Source organism: Sarcophilus harrisii, chromosome 2 (assembly GCF_902635505.1).
Source record: "Sarcophilus harrisii chromosome 2, mSarHar1.11, whole genome shotgun sequence".
Taxonomy (NCBI): Eukaryota; Metazoa; Chordata; class Mammalia; order Dasyuromorphia; family Dasyuridae; genus Sarcophilus; species Sarcophilus harrisii.
The window spans coordinates 3,737,256-3,761,198 of NC_045427.1; the positions used below are offsets into that span (position 1 = coordinate 3,737,256).

At 41.9% G+C, this 23,943-nt stretch overlaps 1 protein-coding gene across 3 annotated transcripts in view; it reads left to right on the plus strand.

Annotated features, from left to right (window-relative positions):
* Positions 1-8,798: 8,798 nt before the first annotated feature.
* NT5C1B (5'-nucleotidase, cytosolic IB) overlaps positions 8,799-23,943 on the plus strand; it is a 42,079-nt gene continuing 26,934 nt past the window's right edge. For 2 of the 3 annotated variants that reach the window (XM_031949598.1, XM_031949599.1), the window contains exons 1-4: positions 8,799-8,954; positions 20,494-20,589; positions 20,872-21,060; positions 21,656-21,766. In XM_031949598.1, the coding sequence (XP_031805458.1) occupies positions 8,922-8,954; positions 20,494-20,589; positions 20,872-21,060; positions 21,656-21,766 (429 nt within the window). In that variant the 5' untranslated portion in view covers positions 8,799-8,921. The remainder of the gene's footprint in view (positions 8,955-20,493; positions 20,590-20,871; positions 21,061-21,655; positions 21,767-23,943) is intronic. The other variant, XM_031949600.1, reaches the window with a different exon arrangement.

Below are 23,943 nucleotides of genomic sequence, written 5' to 3' on the forward strand. Positions count from 1 at the left end.
GACCTGAAGCTGCTCCAGGGTCCTGTGTGAGCCAAGTGGTCCTCATCTGGGACTCTTCCAAGGAAGGTTCAAACTCTACATGGGCCAGAAGTCCACAGATGTTTTTTGGATTAGTATTTTGATAACTGAATTTGAGTATTACTTCCTTTGTAATCCTATGCATTTTATTGTATGCATTTAAAAAGTATTATTCTGGAAAAACAGCTAAATGACACAGTGGATAGAGTATTAGGCCTGAAGTCAAGACTCTTCTTCTTGAGTTCCAACCGACTCAGATGTTTACTAGCCATGTGACCCTGGGCAAGTCACTTGTTTGCCTCTATTTCCTCACCTGTAAAACGAAGTGGAGAAGGAAATGGCCAACTACTCCACTGCCTTTGCCAAGAAAATCTCAGAAGGGATTATGGAGAGTTGAATACAACTGAAAACTGACCATCATTTTGAGAAGGGGCTCATAGGCATCATCATAATTCCAGAGGGGTCCATGATACAAGAAAAGTTTAGAATTCTTAAGTAGGTGTACAAATTATGTCTTGGGGAACCAACAAAGTTTAGGAAGGGAGATTCCATTTATAAAATATATTATGCTTTGTATTCAATGGCTGTGAAATACTTTTTATAAATGATATGTTTAGAGCTTTAAAACAATTTTCTGCTATACAGATGCTGGCAATGAAGATGATGGTAATAATGGTGATAATGATATATCTGTTAATACACTCTATGAAACATTTCAATTCATGAGTCTGTTTATGAGAGTAACTAGTTTCATGACACAAAATGCTCTAAACTGGTACTTATGAAAATACAGGAGATATAGAGGAAGGCAGGATTTGCCAATGGGTGGGGTCTCAGAACTAATTCTAACTAGGCTGATCTGTAAATTTGTACACCTTTAGACAGCAAATGGTCTTTATTCTGACCTCTATTTAAAGATGCAGATCTGAAGGATTAAAGTTGTTGACTCTCTGATGATGATGATTTTGAAGTTTTCAAAAGTTTACGTTACATTTGTTTTCTCGTTTTATATTTGCAATACTCTGATTTAGGGGCTGCAATTATCTTCATTTTGCAGATGAAAAAATTAAGGGTTAAAAGAGCTTAAGTGACACCTAGTGTTCTATGTCCCTTGATACCCTAAGACAGGATTTGAACTCAGGACTTCTTCACTTCAAATCCAGACAGCTTCAGCCAATTTGGTTCCTTGAAGGCACAGGAAAACAGCCCAGTCAAGGGTCTCTGGCCAGTGAGAGGCTATCAATGCCCCCTCGTGGTCAAAGTTTTAGAGGGGATTTTTGTTCAGGTTCAATGACTGACATTTTGTGACTCCTTCCCTAAAAAAGATTTTCACAGCTCGGATTGCAGGAGGGAAAGAATGGAGACGGAGAAAACTGTCGGCCGCCTCTGGATTCTGCCAGCTGAGCCAAGGCAGGCTTCCTGGCCTGACCCAACTGCTCATTCTGAGACTACAACAGCTCTGGACGAGGAGACGTGTGTCTCAGGTTTCTGTTTTTGTTATCTCCCTCCTCACTGGGTGACCTTAGGGGATTCACTTACATTCTCCACTTATTTGTTCATCTATAAAATATGAAGGAGGACCAGAATTTAAGAATAGTGCAAAAGGTCAAGCTGTGTCAAGGGACATAGAGCACTGTTTTTTATTCACCAGGCAAAGAAAATATAGTAAGAGGAATTTATTTCAAAGAAAAAGTCTAATCAGCTGAGTGTGTCAATTGACAGTGTGGTCCTCCTAAGTGCTGAGGACCTAGAACCTTGAAGAGGAACCACTAGACACACATCTGCACAGTCCACCTGATAGGCTGGGCTGAGAGTCCAAGAACATGATCCATTATCGCTGCCATCCTTCTTTGTGTCCCCTTTTCTGATGAAGGTCAGACAGATGCGGGCTATGGCAGGAGTTAGCTGCCTACACCCGGCATTAAGGTAGTGAACAATCCTGACAGAGCATAGGTGTGAGGTGTGAAGGGGGTGGACTTTCCTTGATCCCAGGAAGCATCTGGGTAAATGTGAAAATGGAGCTCTGAGGCTCCCCTTTGGGAGGCACCAATTGGTCCACTGAGAAAGTCCGAGAGGATGAAGACTATTCATCATACTCCAGGTAGCTTAAAGGTCAATTCACTGAGTCCAGGAGACAAGACTCCCAGAGGAGCCTGGGTCATCATAGGGTAAGTACAGCAACATGATCTGGAAAATGGGCTGGCAAGAATCTTGTTTCTCTATTTTTAATTCTCAACCACTTTCACTGGCAAGTGAAATCTTCACTTCCAATTCTTCTCTATAAACTCCCTCCTCCCCAATCTCCTAAAAGATTAGGAGCCTGGAGAAACCTCCAGCTTAAGGCCTCTAGATCCTGCCTGGTGACTGCCAATTTATACGATTACAACAAGAGCCTAAGCAATGGCCCACCATCCTCCCACCATCCTCCCAAATCACCTTATCTTGCCCATGAATGGATACCACTTACAGTTCTTCCATATGGTTCCATTTTATGTGTTGTCGTCTTCCATTAGAAGGGAAGTTTCTTAAGGACATGAACTATCTCATTTGATTTTATATGTATCCCCAACACTTAACTGAGTGCCTGACACATAGTAAGTGCTTAAGGAGTATTTTATCCATCTATTTATCGATCTCTAAAAATAGAGTTAACCATTGACATTTTTTACATTGGGGTACAGTTATTAAAGAGACAGTTGGGAGGAGGTAACTGAAGAGGTGATTCCCTCCTGGTTCAGACTTCTGGTGGAGGGGCTTGCTGAAACTATGAGCTATACCATTACCCAGGACAGACAGGTCATAGTAGAGATCCATTGTAGAAGAAAAAGTCACATTTCTCCAGTGTGGCTGCCAAAAAATCCTCAATGGCCAGGGGCATAGGACAGAAGGCTTTGGCTTGCTATGGTCCTTGGGGTCAGGAAGAGGCAGATAAGACTGAATAAAACTGAAAAACAAACTCCCCAAGGAAGAGATAGAGATGCAACATTGAGGGTTTTTTTCCCTCCAAGTTCTGTCTTTGCATGGGGGTACTGAGAGGAGGGGAGAGAGAGAAGACAGCCTGAAAGACAGACACAGATCTCTACATCCCACAGGGAAGAAGGAACCCATATTATGAAACATGTTAACCAACAAGTCAGTTGTAGGGTGAGAGGCAAATAGTAGTTGAAGATTGATCACCCCACTCCCCTTACATCATCTACAGGAGAAACTGGATAGTTAGCCTGGAGAAGAAAAAAAAATGAAGGACTACCACTTGGAAGGGGTATTAGGTGGGTTTTTTGACTTTAGAAAGCAGAATGAAAAGGTTGGGCACAGGGGGAGAGTTACAGACAGGTAGATCTTTAGGTGCCCCACCTCCAGACACAGTCATTTCCCTTGGCTGGAGGTTATGTATGGGGCTGGCACATTGACGTGGCTCAGGTTACTCTCAGTGATCTTTGGCATATCTAAGGGTTCACAACTTCAGTAATAAAGAGCTCCCTCAACCATAAATATTGACTAGGATGACATTTGGGGACCATTATTTAAGAATCTGGGTGCGATGCCAATTTGGTGCATATGCTGGGCACTGATATTATTTCATTGTCCAGAGTGTCTTTTAGCAAGAACAGAGTTCCTTTTGCTTATCTCTTTTAATTAGATCTATTTTTGGTTTTTCTTTGTCTAAAATCATGATTGCTCTACCTGCCTCTTTTTTTTTTTTTTTTTAACATCAGTTGAAGCATAACAGATGCTATTCTGTTATTTTAACTCTATGGATCTCTTTTATTTCAAGTGTATTTCTTTTAAACATATTGTTGGATCCTGACCCCTAATACATTCTGTTATCCACTTCTGCATTTTGGGTAAGTTCATTCCATTCACATTCATATTGTGATTGCTCTCTCCATCCCTTTTTCTTCTATTGAGCCTTCTTTTCCTCTTTTTTTATCCCATCTTCCATCTAAAGTTTGCTTTGTTTCCGACCATTGATTTCTTTTATATGGCCTCCATTTTTATCCCCTCCTTTTCTTTATCCTCTTTACCTCCTACTTCCCTATTAGGAAAGATAAAATTCTATTATGAAATATGTGTGTGTGTGTGTGTGTGTGTGTGTGTGTGTGTGTGTGTGAATTTCCCTCTTTAAATCACTTTAGATGTGAAGTTCAAGGATTGTTCCCCACTCCCCCTTTTCCCCTCTCACTGCAATAGGTCTTCCTTGCTTACCTCTTTCATGTGAGATGATTTCTTTCATTCTTCCTCTCCTTTCCCTTTTCTCCCAGAGTACTATTTCTTACCTAACCATTATTTTTATACATAATCACTTATTCCCAAATCCTCTTTTTATGAAGAATCCTCCTAATTATCCTAATGATGATTAAGTTCTTACAAGTTACATGTATCTTCTGATATAAAAGGTAAATGGTTTAATCTTATTGAACCCCTTATTTCTCTTTTGTTTCTCTGAGTCTTATATTTAAAAGTCCTTTGTTTCACTAATTTATCCATTATTATATTGAAGAATTATACTCAGCTTGGCTGGTTGATTTTTGGTTGTATTCCCAGCTCTTTTGCCTTCTGGAATCTCATATTCCAAGTACTCCACTCCTTTAACATGGTAATTGCTAAATCTGTGTGATCCTGACTGTACCTCCATAGTATTTGATTCTTGAATTATGTTTTTTTCTCTTTGACCTAGGACCTCTAGAATTTGACTGTAATATTCCTGGGAGTTTGGGAATCTCTTTGAAGTAGTTATCAGTGATTCTTTTAATTTCTATTTTAACCTTTAGTTTGAGGATAATGGGTTACTTTTCCTGATAATTGCTTGAAATATGTCAGGGCTCTTTTTTGATCACAGATTTCAGGTAATATAATAATTTTTAACTTCTTTTTCCTCAATATATTTTCCAGGTCAGCCGTTTTTAGTTGTTTCCTTGTTTTTTGTAGACACATCATACATTTTCATACTTTTGACTTTTTGTTTCTTGATGTCTTGTGGAATTATTAGCTTCTGCTTGCCCCGCTCTAAATTTTAAGTAATTTTTCCAGTGAGTTTTTGTGCTTCTCTATTTGACCAGTTCTGATTTTTTTTTGAGGCAATTGAGGTTAAGTGATTTGCCCAGAGTCAGATAGCTAATAAATGTCAAAAGTCTGAAGCTAGATTTGAACTCAGGTCTTTTGGACTCCAGGGCTACTGCTCTATCCACTGTGCTACTTAGCTGGCCCCAGTTCTATTTTTGTGCCTTTTTTTTATACTAAGCTATTGCTTTTTTCCATAATTTTATTCCTTTGCTTTCATTTCTTTCTCTAATTTTTCCTCTAGTACTCTCATTTAATTTTGAAAATTGACTTTTAATTTCCTCCAAGAATTCTTATTGGACTTGTGTCCTATTCACATCTTTCCTTGTCTGTAGCTGTTTTGACTTTGTTACCTTGTTCTGAGTGTGTGTCTTCATCCTCCATCACCATGATGGATTCTTATGGTCAAGTTATTTTTCCATTGTTATTTGCTCATATTTCTGCCCTCTTTATTTTGAACTTTTATGTTCAAGTTGGGCTCTTTTCCCATCATGGGAATTTTTTTTAGATCTTTTCACATTGCTGTGCGGTGATCTATGGAGACTGTGGTTACTTCTCTCCTAGTTTATCCTCTTGTTCTTACCCAGAAAGGACCCCTGATACATTGGGATTACAACTCCTGCTCCTCAGGGCCCTTGCTCCCATGAGTCTAGAAGTGGTTGAGGACATTATTTCAATCATATTTGTGGAAAAGTATATAAAAGCCAGAAACATTTCCCCCCAAAGCCTGCATCTAGAGATGAGGGTTGGGAGGAGAGCTGAGGGGAGAAGAGCATTGGAGCATTTTCAGGATACTGGGATTTTGGGTTCAGTCCAATGATTCCTAAATGGTTCCAAGAGGAGCCCAATGTTTTTCTCTCTCAAATGTTTCTAAGTAGTTTTAAGCTAGTTCCAAAGAAACAAAAACTTGGTACAGAGAGGAAAAAGTCACAACATCATGATCAGTTCTGACAAAACACAGAGCTGGTTCCCAAGAGAGGCAGGCTGCTCCCTGTCAAAAGGTCTGTCAATGTCCAAGCAATGGGTACATCCCACCCATGACACACACTGACAGCCTTTGCCAAGACATTATAACAAAAGAATGACCTGGATCTCACTGACTGGTTTCCTAAAATGCCCTGAAAATCATTCTAATGAGTTATGTGTATTTATTCTTGGTATATCTGTTTTATATTTCATCAGAAATAAGAACTGACAATGGTAATTCCATTATCAAAACTAACTTGGACCTGTCCATGGGTAGGTCATAACAACACAACACTTTGACTTCTTTTGAGAGTCTAATGTCGCAGAAACAAGAATGAAAAACAAATGAATCTTTTACGTAATGGGGGGTGGGGGGACATTTGGTTTTCTTTTTTCCCTTTTCATAGACTAAATTAGGATTTGTTAAAAAAAAATGACAAAAGTTCAAAATATTCCTTTTTCCCCTTCCCAGTGCCTAAAGGAACATTATACACCTAAAATATGCCAGAATTATGTTAATTGATCAATAAATAATAGATGATAAGACAATAACGACTGCTCTTTACTTTAGGACTTCTTTCCACTCGTCCCCCTTTTTTGTTCGAGAAATTTTTATGTGACCCAGGTTTATAAGTATATAAAATAGGTACTCAAATGAAACATTCACTGATAATAAATCATAATTTCCCAACCTCCGTGTTCAGTTGTACTCCACAGTGACCCCTAGGAGTCACACTCCACAGTTTAAAAAGCTAGATCTTGGGATCGTAAATAAATCCTTTCCTTTGCTGGACTGTGGTTTCCTCCTTGGAACAACAAAGGATTTAGACCAACTACTTTTCAAGTTTTCTAACATCCCCCGTCCCCATGTGATGGTCCAGCAATCCATAGGACTTAACCTCTGACCAGGAGAATTCTTCCTTTCTGGGAGCCATCTGCATCTCTCACCAGACTTGGGAAAAGGTTTTTCAGAGAAGAGACCATATTAAAAGTGTCTGCTGTCCCTTGCTCTTCCAACATATGATCAACTCATATTAAGGACTCAGTTAATATTTATCAAATTGAGTTAAATTCAATACATCTTAAAAATATGGGACTTTGACTCCAAACCCACGATCTGGCCCTGGATGGTCTGACTTCAAGGTGCTCAAACGTTTCTTTAGAGTTTTAAGACTTTTAAAGCCATCTGGAGCCTCAAAATACCTTGCCATCATCTCTGTTTTAGAGATGAAGAACCTCGAAGCAGTTCCATGATTTTTATGGGACCATGTCAGAGGGTGGATTTGAACTTATCTCTTTGCAAAGGCCTCCATCCACTGTGGCACCACAGGGCTTCATAAAAAAGTGGATTGGAAAGGTCCTGGCCACAGATCCAGAAGTGGAAGCAAAGGGTGTTGAGCCAGGAGAAGTGGAGACTAGGAGTAGAGGGATGGAATCTGTTCCCATTTCAAGGCCATCATCCCATGGAAGAGAGACCAGACTTTTTCTCCTTCTCTCCAATTGCTAGAACCAGAAGCCCTGAATGCCAGCAGACAGATTGTTGAAGACATTTCCCCACAAGTGGCCACGGCTCCTCAGGGGGCAGTGAGCAACAGGCTAGTCGGCCAGGAACAGGCTGGACTTTGGCAGCCTCCAAAATCCCCTCCAACCCTGTGATTCTAGGATTCCAGATGGAACCTGGTCAGACTCAGAACCAATTATCAAGCATGTATTATGCACCTACTGTATGCTATGTACAACCAAAGAGAAAAGGGAGATAAGCCCTGACCTCAAGGAGTTGACCTTCTACAAGGGGGTAATTTGTAAAAAACAAAAAAACATGAGGGTGAGGATAGTGGGACCAAGGCTTCTTAAAGGGAAAGGGCCACTTCTCTTATGTTATTCTGCTCCTGTGGTATACCACCAGACATGCATTTCTGACTCCAGTTCTTTTAGCATATGAGGAAACTGAGGCAGACAGGATTCAGTGACTTGCATAGGGTCACACAGCTACTAAGCGTCTGAGGCTGGATTTGAGTTCGGGTCGTCCAGGGCCACCCACCAAAGCCTTACGTGTTTGAGCTTCCTTTCCAGATTGCAAACGCTCAGAGGTGGAAGGGACTCAAGAGGCCGTGCTAGTTCCACCTTCCATGATTAAGAGTCCTCTCCACAAGGTCAGCAAGTTGTGTCATGTCTGCTTGGACACTCTCGGCAACGGGGAACCTTTGGGCTTCCTTGTCTTTGTCTCTGCCTTCTGTTCTCGGTTTCTCGAGCTTGTCCAGACCCCTCTGGGCCTCCCAGACTTGGAAAATTTCCCCCTCATCCCCATCTTTTCCCTCTTCTACAAGCCTGGCCCAAAGGCCAGCTCCTCCAAGCAGCCCCCGCTGCCCAGGCCCCCCCGCCTTGCACTGATCTCACCGGGGCGGGAGCTGTGGGGGTACTTACCCCTGGTCATGGCTCTCTCACTGTAGCCTCCGGATCACGCGCCTCAGGACCTCCCGCCTACTAGGTGCTTAATAACAGTAATAATAAATCAGGTCTGTCCAGTTAAATGGATCATTTCTGTGTGATGGGAGGAACCAGAGAAGGGCCAGATCTCTGGGAGGGAGAGCATCCCCTTGCTCTGGGGCCCTTCAGAGACAAGGGATGCTGGGCTTTCCCCATCATCCTGGTGACTTTTTCCATGATTTGAAATTTGCCCAGGATCCCTTGCTCAAAGCGGCCCAATCCAGATGCTTCCAAAAGCAGGGCCATCTTGAGGCAGGCTGTTGCCATGGCAGCCTGCATGATGTCACAAATTTAGCATTCCAAATCCCAGCAAGCGGAAGAAGAAATATACCATGGGTGTGAGAAGAAGGAAACATCTATTTAAAGAAATGATCTTCAGCCTTTAGGAGATGAGTCAAGATAACATCTCAAAGAAAAAGAAGGTGAGTGGCGGCAGCCAGCAGGGGGCTGCCCTCCTTGCCCGGCCGGCGCCTTAGCCCGGGCTCCCCGTGGAAGGGGAGGGGGCGGCGGACCAGGAGGGCGGTGGCAGAGGAAAGGAAGAGGGGGCAGAGAGGGCACTCGCCCGCCTGGGCCTGGCCTTCCCCTTGCGCACCCGGCAGACAGGCTTTCTGGGAAGGAAGGATTCTCCAGCACATAACATGAGCTTGGGAAGGCTCCTCGTCTTCTTGCCAGAAGGGGCCCTGGGCGCTCAGACCTTGGGGGCTCAGGGAAGGCAAATTCAATGGGGTCTTTTGCCCCAGGACCACAGAGCCCACGAGACCTTTGGGTCGCTGCCAGGAGAGCTACAGCTACTCTGCCCTGGGCAGCATCCGGTCAAGTCCAAGCACCAGGAAGGCAAGAGGGCCCGGGAAGAGTCAGCCCAGGGGGTGCTCCTGCCCACCGCCCTTGGCGTCCTGCCTCCCTCTGAAGTCCAGAAGCTCCTAGCCTCCTCCTCCGACTACTTACTCTTCTTTGATCCCTCAGTCCTTCATCCAGGGGCTGGAGAGCAGGCACTAGGCCCCTAAGTAAACTCCAAGAAGAAACCTCGGCTTGGTTAGATAATAAGCAACTTGGGCTCCCCGGTTTGAAGGGTTTCGACCGGCTCTGTTACTGTGCCTTCCACAATTATTGAATCATAGAAGCATAGAATGTTAGGGTGCAAGGGGCCTTTAGGAGTCATTTAAAATGGATGAGAAAGCAAAACTGAGGCCCCCCCAAAGAGGAAGGGGAGACGCCTGCCAAGGCCTGTCTCGGTCCAGGCTAACCAGGGAGCGGGGACCAAGGAACGACAAGCGGCTCTGGACTCGAGGCTGCGAGAATCGCTCATGGCTGCCATGATGGGAGGCTCGTCAGGGAGTCAGCTCAAGCTGCTAAACCACTTGGCCTTAAACATCAGCGTAGCTGCCTTTGTGCCCACTCGTTAGAGGTTCTTCTTGTTTCCTGAGTCCACTGTGGCATCCTTGCTTCCCCCTCTCTCCAACAGCGCCACCCATACTTGATAATTAAATTGTGCAGAAGAAGCAAATAACAGATTGAGTCAATTAGCCATATCATTCAACCTCTCCATGGATAACAGTTGGGAAGGCTGTGTCTGACCAGACCTAAGGCCCAGGGCCACTGTTCATACAACGGCCCGGTCCAAGCAGGCTGGTGGGAGGAAAGCGCATCCTTTTTTTTTTTTTTTTAATAGCTTTTTATTTACAAGTTATAGGCATGGGTAATTTTATAGCATTGACAATTGCCAAACCTTTTGTTCCAATTTTTCCCCTCCTTCCCCCCACCCCCTCCCCTAGATGGCAGGATGACCAATACATGTTAAATATATTAAAGTATAAATTAAATACAAAATAAGTATACATGTCCATACCATTATTTTGCTGTACAAAAAGAATCAGACTCTGAAGTATTGTACAATTAGCCTGTGAAGGAAATTTAAAAAATGCAGGCAGGCAAAAATATAGGGATTGGGAATTCAATGTAATAGTTCTTTGTCATCTCCCAGAGTTTTTTCGCTGGGCGTAGCTGGTTCAGTTCATTACTGCTCCATTGGAACTGATTTGGTTGATCTCGTTGCTGAGGATGGCCTGGTCCATCAGAACTGGTCATCATATAGTATTGTTGTTGAAGTATATAATGATCTCTTGGTTCTGCTCATTTCCCTCAGCATCAGTTCGTGTAAGTCTCTCCAGGCCTTTCTGAAATCATCCTGTTGGTCATTTCTTACAGAACAATAATATTCCATAATATTCATATACCACAATTTATTCAGCCATTCTCCAGCTGATGGGCATCCACTCAGTTTCCAGTTTCTAGCCACTACAAAGAGGGCTGCCACAAACATTCGTGCACATACAGGTCCCTTTCCCTTCTTTATAATCTCTTTGGGATATAATCCCAGTAGTAACACTGCTGGATCAAAGGGGATGCACAGTCTGATAACTTTTTGAGCATAGTTCCAAATCGCTCTCCAGAATGTCTGGATGTATTCACAATTCCACCAACAATGCATCAGTGTCTCAGTTTTCCTGTATCCTCTCCAATATTCACCATTATCTTTTCCTATCATTCTAGCCAGTCTGATGGGTGTGTAGTGGTATCTCAGAGTTGTCTTAATTTGCATTTCTCTGATTAATAATGACTTGGAGCATCTTTTCATATGGCTAGAAATAGTTTCAATTTCTTCATCTGAGAATTGTCTATTCATATCCTTTGACCATTTATCAATTGGAGAATGGCTAGATTTCTTACATATTAGGGTCAATTCTCTATATATTTTGGAAATGAGGCCTTTATCAGAACCTTTGACTGTAAAAGTATTTTCCCAGTTTATTTCTTCCCTTCTAATCTTGTCTGCATTAGTTTTGTTTGTACAAAACCTTTTCAATTTGATAGAATCAAAATTTTCTATTTTGTGATCAGTAATGATCTCTAGTTCTTCTTTGGTCATAAATTCCTTCCTCTTCCACAGGTCTGAGAGGTAAACTGTCCTGTGTGCCTCTAATTTATAATCTCATTCTTTATGCCAAGGTCATGAACCCCTTTTGACCTTATCTTGGTGTTAAGTGTGGGTCAATACCTAGTTTTTGCCATACTAGTTTCCAATTTTCCCAGCAATTTTTGTCAAACAGTGAGTTCTTATCCCAAAAGCTGGGGTCTTTGGGCTTGTCAAACACTAGAGTATTAAGGTTATTGACTGTTTTGTCCTTTGAATCTAACCTATTCCACTGATCAACTAATCTATTTCTTAGCCAATACCAAATGGTTTTGGTAACCTTTATTTAAGGGGTTAGGCCACCTTCAATTGATTTTTTTTTCATTAATTCCCTAAAAATTCTTGACCTTTTATTTTTCCATATGAACTTTGTAGTTATTTTTCTAAGTCATTAAAATAGTTTTTTTGGAGTCTGATTGGTATAGTGCTAAACAAATATATTAGTTTAGGTACTATTGTCATCTTTATTATATTTGCTCACCCTATCCAAGAGCATTTAATATTTTTCCAATTGGTGGAAAGTGCGTCCTTTGAAAGCGGAAGGGGAGAGTCGGTCCCACCGGCGGCTAAGCCTCTGAGGCTGATCAGGATGATCTCAGTGACGTCAGCAGTATCAAACCCCAGATAGAAGGGGGCCCACTAAGCCATACAGAAGCCTCCCTGACAACATATAGAAAATCACACATTAACATCATCTGGGTTTCATTGTGTGTTACTGACTTTGGTCAATGGTTCCCAATCACACTTTAGTCTGGTTCAATGACATGTCTGGTATCACTGATCTAAATCCCCCTCTGTGAGTGAAACATCCAGAGGATCCTCATGCAGGTACTGGGCGAGGTAGGGTGGGCGGCCATCCTCACAAGGACCATATCTCACCAAAGAGGCAAGACCCCCTTGGACTGGAGGAGGCCCTGTGACAATAAGTAGGCCACAGTGAACCCCAGGACTAAGCACCTGTCTCCAGCCTCCCTCCCAGCCCACTCGATCTGTCAACATCCACCAAGGACAGATGAATATAGGCATAAGCAGGGCCTCCTGGCTTTGACCAAGGGACAAAGTGAGCAGAAAGTAGCTCCATCCCTGGGGAAGCAGAGAAGCACCTGCCGACCGTTCTGATGGCCAGAACAGACTTTCTTCCACTTTACCAGCTAAGTCCTTCCTTCCCAGCCCAAAGAAGGACAATTTGCCTCAAGATGTTTCTGATGAGAATATCCTTCATAGAAATATTAACAGACCCAGTCCTGTAGAATCAGATAAATGGGAAAAAGCAAGAAGCAAATGGCTGCTTTCTCTTGTTCCTTTACCAAGTAATACTTATTTATAATATAATATTATATATATATAATATAATATAAGCTCTCATAGATCAAGTCAGCACACGTGCCCTGTGTCTACATGAAAGGAGGAAAAGGTCCAAGAGCTCACAACTAAAGGGGTAGACAATATGCAAACAGCAGACTCTATTGACAGGACCCCAGTTAAGGAAGCATGGAAAGATCTGCCAGTTATCAATAAGTGGAAATGACGAGGAATATCTGACAGCCCTAAAGGGGTTCCCGAGGCCCATGGAGCCCTGCTCCCTTTGGGGGTTTTCAAACAGAAATGCTTCAGATCTAGCCCCTGTCCAGGCCAGGTTGCCAAGAAAAAGATGACCCCCTCTGGCAACTCTGTGCTTGATTTCCTTGGAGTCTTAACCTAAATTCAATCTAACAACCACCTGTAAAAACCACCTTGTTCTTTCATGACCTAAAGGAGGCAAATGGAAAACTGTTGGGAACACAATATGTCTTGTGAGAGGATGATGGCTCTTCTCCCTTTCCTTTCCCATGAGTTACCGAAGGAACTCTGGGAGGATCCTTCTCACGAAAAGCTCTCAAATGCTGCTAGTTCTTCTTGTCCTTGTTTGGGCGCCATGTGCTGGGAATGCAATGTGTAACTTTGCTTTACCTCTGGTACACCTTTTCTTCTCCTCTTGTGAGAGAATGATGATTCAAGGAGACTGAAAGGTAGCTGCTGTTCTCTGACCTCCCTGCTGAGAGGCCCTAGCATTGTCTGAAATCTCTCCTCCTTCCTCTGCCTCCAATTTATTTTCCCAGTCCACAAGTAACACCTGTGTCAGTAAAGGCTACCCCACAACTCCTTCAGATATTCATAGCTGTGGAGGCTCTTGAAGAATTGATCTGCCCCTTACAATGCACTTAGGCATGGTCCTTAACAAAAAATGGTTTTTGCCTTTAGACTGCAGAATTCACTAGGTGAATAACATCTTGTCTTGTTATTCACAACAATATCTAGGTCAGCAAGAAGGGTCTGTTGTATTGGGGTGAAAGTAAAATGCAATGTAGCAAGGCAACACTTCAGCAGGCCAGCAGCAGGCTTTGGGGACAACTGAATTGGCAGGGGTTACCAGAGTTCTCAACCCACAGATGGGAAGGAGGTGAACAATTGGTCAGAAGGAGATTAGGGAGTCCCTTTGCAGGCACGGGGAGCGAGACCTTCTTGCACTACCCATATTCAGATCTGTATCACAGTCCTGGGTTGCAATCTCAGGGTGAGAAGGAGCACTAGCCTGCCAGAGATTATAGCTGTAGGGAAGCAGGAATCCTAGTCACCATTTCAGAGTGGAAAAGAGTACATGTAGCCACTCACAGACTAGAGAACATAACAGGAGAGCAGTGACCACACCTCATCTCAGATCTCAAAACTGAAAACTGATCTGGAAGAACCAAAAACTTACTGACATCCAGAACTAGCTCTGAAAATAGCTGCACAAAAATCCTGAAGCTTGGAACAGTGTCCCCTTCTTCTCAGGAGCAGAGCCCCACTTTAACAACATTAAGTCATAAAAGAGTCTGGAAAATGAGCAAACAACAATAACAACAAGAACATATTGCAGTTATTTTAGTGACAAGGAAAATCAAAACACAAACTCAGAAAACAACAAAATCAAAATTTGCTGATCCAAAGTCTCAGCGAAAAATGTGAATTGATCTTAGGCTTGAAAAGAAGACCTTAAAAAAGTTTTTTAAGTCAAATAAGAGAGATAAAAAATTAGGGAAAGGAATGAGAATAATGCAAGAAAATAATAAAAAAATCAACAGTTTGTAGCACAAAAAAATGAAGAAAATAACAGTTTAAAAAAAAAAGAATAGGCCAAATGCTAAAAGAAAAAAATTTACAGAACAGAAGAATTTCTTCAAAAGTAAAATTGGCCACATGGGATAAGATATATAAAAATTCATTGAAGAACCCCTTAAAAAGTAGAGTTGGCCAAGTGGAAAACGATGTCCAAAATGTCACTGAATAAATAAGGCCTTAATGATTAAAACTGGGCAAGTTGAAGCTAATGACTCCATGAGACATCAAGAAACAATAAAACCAAATCAAAAGAATAAAAAAATAGAAGAAAATGTGAAATATTTCACTGGAAAAAACAACTAACTTGGAAAGTATATCAAGGAGTTATCATTTTAAAATTATTAAACTTCTACTAGAAAAAACCATATTCAGAGAGAGAGAAAGAAAGAAAGAGAGAGAGAGAGAGAAAGAGAGAGAGATATGCCTAAATATCATCTTTCTAGAAATTCTCAAGGAAAACTGATCTGATAGTCTAGAATCAAAGGGTAAAATAGAAATGGAAAGAATTCATTGATCACTACCTGAAAGAGCTCCCAAAATGAAAACTCCCAGGAATATTATAGCCAAATTACAGAGCTCACAGATGAAGAAAAAAAATATTTCAAGTAGTGAGAAAGAAGTAATTCAAATGTCATGGAGACACAGTCAGGATAACAAAAGATTTAGTAGTTTTTATATTAAAGTATAAGAAGACATGAAATGCGACAATGGGGATCTAGTATAACCTATCCTGAAAACTGAGTATTATTCTTCAGGGTAAAGTTTTAATTTAGTGAAACAGAACTTTCAAGTTGTCCTAATGAAAAGACTAAAGCTGAAAATTTTGATTTTCAAATACAAGACTCAAAAAGAAGCATAAAAAGGTAAACAGGCAAAAGAAATCCTAAGAGATTCATTAAGTTTGAATTGTTTATATTCCTATCTGGAGAGATGATACTTGTAATTTCTAAGAACCACTGTCATTATTAAAACACTTAGAAAGAATATTCAGAGACAGAGGGCATAGGTCTAAGTTGGATATGATGAGCTAAAATTAAGAAATGGGAAGAGGGAATATACTGAAAGAAGGGGAAAAGAAATAGAATGGGGTAATTATCTCACATAAAAGAAGCATGCAAGAGTTTTTACAGTGGAGGGGGAAATGGAGAAGGTGGTGGGGTAATGCTTGAATTTCTCACTGGAATATTCTCTAATAAGAAATAGTAAACCTCACTCTATTATACCCTAAAGGAAAGTAGGATGGGAAGAAGACAGGAGAAGGTTTGAGCTGACATAAAGGAGATTGCAAGAGGCTATACTCAAAAGCAAAATACTTTTAAGATTTTAACTTGAGATAAATGTTCAGTAGCTTTAGGATTGATTGATTATGGTCTGTTGAGAACACTATGGAAATGTTCAACCCATCTCTCAAAGATCTTATCATTAATGGATGTGGCACTGAGTAGTTGAGATGCACCATAGGTCTTTGGCCCATGAATAGCTTTCAATGCATCATAAAAATGTTTTGAATTGTTACTATCGGCATAAAACTGAATTCCACCTGCTTTCTTACTGAGGCAAGAATCCTGCATTTCTCTAAGTTTCAACTGTACATCACTTTTGGTAGAATTGAATGCTACCTTCTTAGAAATGGATGAACTCTCCTGCTGGTAAGGGTTTCTGTTGGTAAACCCTGTGGAATTTTTGTTTTTTATTTAGCAGCTTCTGAATTTCCTCATCATTTTCATCAAACTAGTCTTGATGTTTATGAGTGTTCTCACCCAGATGAGCAAATGTTGTGCTGTATACCAAATTTCTGAGAGCTTTCTGCTTTCTTCTGCTCTGCTGTTGCCAGCTGTGCGTGTTGGCTCAAAAACCCTCTAAGTGGACAACAAACTGTTCCCTCTCAGAGAAGCACTCTCATTTATTGACATTAACTCTTCTGGTACTCTTTTTGCCTTGGGATTGTTGCTTTTGTTGAATGTGAATATTCACCTTGGAAAGAATAAGTCTATGATCAATCCAGTACCTTTGAATGCTGTGAATAAATTCCTTGGCAGTATATCTTGGCAATATATTTTCCAGGGATGTCCACATTGATAATGAGATTGACATACACATAGCCAGAGGTAGTTCAGTGTTTGGGAGACTCCGAAAGAAAGTGTGGGAGAGGCAAGGTATTAAACAGATTACCAAACTGAAGGTTTACAGTCATTGCACTGAACCCATTAATGTATGCTATAAAACCTGGACAATCTACTAGCAACATGCCAGAAAACTGAATCACTTCCATTTGAATTGTCTTAAGAAGAGTCTAAAGATCATCTGCAGGATAAGACACCAGAAACTGCGATCCTTTCTCCCACTTAACTGTCAAGCATTCCAACCCATTGCAGAGAGCATAGCTCTATTGAGCTGGCCAAATCGTTCAAATGCCAAACATACATTTGACAAAAAGACTATTTTATGTAGAACTCACACAGGTGCAAGCAGTCATGAGGTGGTCAGAGCAAGTGATAGAATACTCGCAAGGTTTCTCTTAAAAACTTAAGAATTTTGACAAGAAAAGATAATGATAACTATTGGAGGAGATGTGGGAAAACTGGACACTAATACACTGTTGGTGGAGTTGTGAAGTGATCCAATCATTCTGGAGGGCAATTTGGAACTATGCCCAAAGGACTATCAAACTGTGTATTATCTGACGATGTGATTCAGGTCAATTCCAATAGTCTTATGATAGAGAGAGTAATCCGCATCCAGAGAAAATAGGGCTGAATCCAGATCACAACATATTTTTCACCTTTTTGTTGTTGTTGTTTGCTTGCTTGTTTTTTCTCATTTTTTTTTCTCCTTTTGATCTGATTGTTCATATGCAGCATGATAAATGTAGAGGCATGTTAGGAAGAATTGCTCATGTTTAGCATACTTGCTGTCTAGGAGAGGGAAGGATGGAGGGAGAGGGATTTGGAACAGGATTTTGTGGGGGTGAATGATAACTATCTTTGCATGTGTTTTGAAAATATTAAAACTATTGTTACAAAAAACTTTAGAATTGATTTATGACATGGGAGACACCGGCATAGGACCACCTAGCTTGGTGTGCTCTCATCAGAGAAGGTAGGGTACTCTATGGACAAAGCATAATTGAATTAGCTCAGAAGAAACACAAGATAAGCAAAGTTAGAGAAGTTCATAGAGATACAACTAGTGTTCAACCTGTGGCAGAGCATTCTAAGATCATATTAGTCTGCTTAGCCACAGTCAGATGAAGAATAAGAAGAATAAAAATAACAAGAATGAGAAGAATAATAAGAAGGAGGAGGAGGAGGAAGATGAGAAGAAGGAGGAAAAGGAGGAGTAGGAAAAGAAGAAGAATGAGGAGGAGGAGGAAAACAATAACAAGAAGAACAAGTACAAGAATAAAAACAAGGAGGGGAAGGAGGAGAAGGAAGAAGAAGAAGGAGGAGGAGAAGCAGGAGGAGGAGGAGGAAAAAAGGAGGAGGAGGAAAAGGAAAAAGGGAGGAGGAGGAGGAGGAAGAAGAAGAAGAGGAAGAAGAAGAGAAGGAGGAAGAGAGGAGGAGGAAGAAGAAGAGGAAGAAGAGGGAGGAAGAGGAGGAGGAGGAGAAAACAGTAGAATAGAAGGAACACACAGTAATCTCAATTGTTGAAAAAGTTATAGCACATTTCCCTGAAAGAGACCTAATTTTTCAAACATAAACTGAGTGAAATTTGTAAAAATAAGAGCCATTCCCCAAGTAATACATGGTCAAAGGATATGTAGTTTTCAGATAAAGTAATGAAGCTATCTGTAGTAATATAAAATGTTCCAAATCATTATTAATTAGAGAAATGTAAATTAAGATGATTTGATTAACTCTGATGGACATCCCACACTTTATTAGAGTGACTAATATAACAGAAAAGGAAAATTACAAATGTTGGAAAGGATGTGAGAAAATTGAGACACTAAAGCACTAGTGGCGTATTAGTTAATTTGAACTGACCCAACCATTCTGTAGAACAATTTGGAACTATTCCCAAAGGGCTATAAAACTGTGCATACCTTTTGACCCAGCAATACCACTATTTGATTTGTATTCAAAGAGATGAAAGAAAAATGGGAAAAGACCTATATGTGCAAAAATCTTTACAGCAGTTCTCTTTGTAATGACAAAGAATTGGAAATTAAGGGGATATCCATTGATTAGGGAAAAGCTAAACAAATTGTGATAAATGTTTGTGATGGAATACTATTATACTATAGAAATCATGAGTAGGCAGATTTCAGAAAAACCTGGGAAGATTTATATGAATTGATACAAAGTGAAATGAGCAGAACTTGCTACTTACATTCAACCTGAGTCAGTTAGGACCCAAACAGTGACCAAATGGGGCTTGGCCTAGATCCACTGGTGGGTAATGAGGAAACAGCAATGAAAGCATCACTTATGCCAGATGGTCTTCAACAAGGCTCGTCCAAGTTCCTTCTAATCATATAATTTGTGACTTCAGGAATCACTGAAAGTAGGTGCATGTTATCGGAGTGAAATTATGAAACACCGACTTTATGTCAAGGACAGTGTGAGCAGCTGGGGGAACACATACAAAAGTGACACCATCTGGAGCCTCAGAGAGCTTACGTTTTGATGGACAAGAGTCATCTGCTTGGATCCAAGGAGACGAAGAACCTCACTATTGCTTTGGTCAGGACAACAAATCACTGCTTCAAGACCCCTAAGCAGGGAAGCACCTGCCACCAATCTTCCTCCTGCTACTCTTCCTCTTCTATCTCTTCTTTTTCATCAAGGAGAAAACTAAATACAGTAAAGAAGAATATGAGATGGAATGAAGACTAGAGGATCAAGATGACCTAGAATCAGGAAAAACTGAGTCCAAGTCTAGTCTTGGACTCTTACAAGCTGTGTGACCTTGGGCACCTCACTTTCTCTTGTGTGACTCAGTTTTCTCAGATATAAAATGGGGACAATTACAGCCCCTATCTCCCAGGTTGTGGTGAAGTTCATAAAACAAAGTCCTCAAATATTATTGTTCTGTAAGAAATGACCAACAGGATGATTTCAGAAAGGCCTGGAGAGACTTACACGAACTGATGCTGAGTGAAACAAGCAGGACCAGGAGATCATTAGATACTTCAACAACAATACTAGATGATGACCAGTTCTGATGGCCCTGGCCATCCTCAGCAATGAGATCAACCAAATCATTTCCAATGGAGCAGGAATGAACTGAACCAGCTACGCCCAGAGAAAGCACTCTGGGAGAGGACTAAAAACCATTACATTGAATTCCCAATCCCTATATTTATGCCCACCTGCATTTTCGATTTCCTTCACAAGCTAATTGTACAATATTTCAGAGTCTGATTCTTTTTTGTACAGCAAAATAACAGTTTGGTCATGTAGACTTAAAAAAAAAAAAAGTCCTCAGCATAGTGGCTGACATGGTCTAAGTTATAGATGTTAGTTATTACTATTAACTACTCAGTTGAAATCCTCCCTCTGGTATTGGTGAGCTATTTGACCCTGGTTAAGCCACTGCCTCAGTTTCCTCATTGGTAAACAGGGAGCATCTCCTTCCTCGGGTTGCCGTGAGGCTCTCGGGCGGTAGCTTTGGGGAGGCGCCACTATTGGGACCCTGGGCCACATCTTGCCTCCCTGGCCCCGGCTTCCTCACGCAGGCAGTCGTGAGGCGCGAGAAGGGGCGCAAGACTTTGCCCCTTGCCCGGGAGCGGTTTCGCGTGGTCAAGGGTGTTTGTTGGCGGGTCTGTCCTTTGTTTGAAGCCCGGGCTCCACGGCTCCCAGTCCGAACGAAATAAACCTCCTCTGTCTCTTTCCTCCCACATTAAGAGTAACGGGGCCATGAAAGTTGTCAAAGAAAACAATTACTTAGATAAGAAGACCATGAGGGAAGTGGAGAAACAGAACACGCGCCAGAACGCCCAGGTGAGCCCCAGGGTCGGCCGCAAAGGCGCGTCAGGTGTGAAGACGTCAGGCAGGGGCGGGGCCGAGCACAGGAGGGCGGGGCTGGCCCGAGAGCTTCTTAGGGGACAAGTAGGAGCAGCTGGTCCCTGCTCCCCCTTCAGTCCGCATTCCCGTGACCCAGGTGGGCGCCCAGGGAGCGCACCTGACTCCTCCTCAGCCTAGAGGAGGAGCTGCCTCTGGGTCAGAGCGGGAGGGGGCAGGGCGCCCGGCCACGCAATGACCAATTTCTGCACAATCTTTCAGATGAGGCGTGCAGTGAACCCGATTCACTCGCTAAGGCGTTGTTCGATGTGGTGTTTTTCGTCGTATAGACGCTGCCTTGGCCTGGGGGCTGTGGAGGGAGCATTACTTCTTGGCCCCTTCCGCAGTCTGAGTGTTTATTTATATGTGTGCCTGTTGTGGGAGCAGGGTCGGCAGGCCATCATAATCAGGGTGAGCAGAGACACGCTACTCGGTTTTGAGGGGAGCCAGAGGCATTGTGGGGGAGGCGGAGGGGCCACAGGGCACAGCAGGCTACCAGCAGGGCCAGGGATCCCCTTTCACACCCGGAGTTTCACTGATGTCCAAAGCCGTCCAAAGGATTTGAACCTTCCTGAGCACAGGGCAGACCAGCTATCTCTCAGCGCCTTCTCGGGGCACTGCTGGGCACGCATTTGATCCTTGGCATTTGGTCCCGACCCATCTTTGGAAGAAAGGACCCGTGCTGGGAGGGGCAGGGGGGCAGGGAGCCAGGGGTGCGCTAAGCCACAGGAAGTTTTATTTTTTTTTGACGGTTCTGGATCTCCTATTTCATCCCTCTGTTTCCAACCCCCTCCCCCAAGTGAATCTAGGAATTGAGGATGGGGATGGGGGAGCTATGGATGGGGTGGAGGTGGAAGTGAGCAGACAGTCAGCAAGGAAGGGCAGGGAAAGGAACAAGGGGGCAGAGTGGTCGGAGCCAGGCTGTTTCATGTTTACTACTGGACAGGCTATGTGTGTAGAGCAGCAGGGGTAGTAGACAAACGCCCTTCTTATCTCTCCTCAACAGAGTATAGTGCAGGAGTTTATCACGCTGAAAAGTGACTCCCAGAAAAACCTCCGGCAAGGCCGAAGTTCACGGGGTTCTGTCCCGGAGGATAGCAAAAACCGGACTTCCAGGGTATGAATGAGGAAGAAAGGAGAGGGGGATGAGGGGGGACACAGAGGATGAGAACAGTGAGGGTTGTGTGGCAGACTGTGTAAGACCAAGAGTTCACAGCTACCTGAGGAGGAGGAAGGGGAGGAGAGAGAGTAAAACTCTGAGGGACAAGGAGTGGAAGGGAATGTGCATTTATTAAGTCCCTACTCTGTGCCAGGCACTGTGCCAAGCGCTTTATAAAAATTAACTCATTTGAGCCTCACAACAACCCTGAGGAAACTGAGGCAAGCAGAAAGGAAGTGAGGGTCACCCAGCTGGGAACTGTCCAGAGGCTGAATTTGATCTTAGGGCTTCCTGAGGCCTTGCCCTGGGCTTTGGGCAATTTGGAATCCCCTAACTATCCCTACTAAAACTATCACAAGCTATGTACTTTTTGCGTCTGCCCCCTCCTGCCCCTCTTCTGAACCCCTGCTCTTACCATATGTTGCCTCATCATACAATTCAGGCAGCATCCTTTCAGCTCCTCTCCCCACAAGACATTTTCCTGGGGTCTTTTTACTTTTTTTGTGGGGGGGGGGGCAAAGATATTAAAGCATCTTCACGTAGGGTCAGGGGGCCATCAGTAATAAAAGATAAATCTGATTTGGCTGCTGTCATTGCTGCCCAGAGCAGGATCTCTGGCCCAGAAAGGGCAGGACAAAAGTGGTTCATGGGGAATTGACCCTGACAAACCCAAGTTGCCAGGCCCAGAGGAATATTGTTCGTGGCTATTGAAAGGCCTACTGCTATGGCATTTTAAAGATGGTGATTTCATTTGGTCCCAGCAATATCTAGAGCACCAGCCCTGGAGTCAGGAAGACCTGAGTTCAAATTCACATTCAGGCATTTAGTAGCTATGAGTATGTCATTTCAGTTCTATGTGCCTCCATTTCTTTAATTATAAACCAATTATAAACCACAACTCTATCAACAATGTATCAGTTTCCCAGTTTTCCCACATCCTGTCCAACATTTATCATTATCTTTTCCTGTCATCTTGGCCAATCTGAGAGGCATAAGGGGATACCTCAAAGTTGTCTTATTTTACATTTCCCTAATCAATAGTGATCCAGAGCATTTTTTTCATATGACTAGAAATGGCTTTACTTTCTTCATCTTAAAATTGTTCATATCCTTTGACCATTTATCAGTTGGGGAATGGTTTGTATTCTTATAAATTTGAGCTAATTTTCTATATATTTTAGAAATGAAGGCTTTATCAGAAACACTGAATGTAAATATTTTCACCAGCTTTCTGCTTCCCTTCTCATCCTGGCTGCATTTGGTTGTTTATACAATATAGCCTTTTTAAATTTAATGTAATAAAAATTATCCATTTTGTATTTTATAATGTTCTTTAGTTCTACTTTAGTTAAAAATTCCTTCCTTTTTCACAGATCTAAAAGATAGACTATCCCTTGTTTTTCAAATGTGCATATAGTATCATCCATTATGTCTAAATCATGAACCCACTTTGATCTTATGGTGGTACAGGATGTTAGATATTGGCCAATGCCTAGTTTCTGCTTTACTATTTTCCAGTTTTCACAGCAATTTTTGTCAAAGAGTGAGTTCTTATCCCAGAAGCTGAAGTTTTTGGGTTTATCAAACACTAGATTACTCTATTGTATACAATAGTCTCTATTGTGCCTTGTGAACTTAACCGATTCCACTGATCCACTATTAAATGATTTTGTTGACCACTACTTTATGATGCAGTTTTAGTCTGGTACAGCTTGATCATCTTCCTTTGCATTTTTATTCATTAATTCCCTTAAAATTCTTGCCCTTTTGTTCTTCCAGATGCACTGAATAAGATTAATTTAGGTAGAATTGTTATCTTTATTATATTAGCTTGGCCTATTCATGAACACTTAACATTCTTCCAATTATTTACATCTAACTTTGTATTCATATAGTTCTTGGCTTTGTCTAGGCAGATCTACTCCCAAATATATTATCTACAGTTATTTTAAGTGGGATTTCTCTCTCTCTTGCTGATGAACTTTGTTGATAATATACAGAAATGCTGATGATCTATGTGGGTTTATTTTATGTCCTGCAACTTTGGTAAAGTTGTTTCTAGTAGTTTTGTTGTTGTTATTGTTGTTGTTGTTGTTGATTCTATAGAACTTTCTAACTATACCATTATATCATCT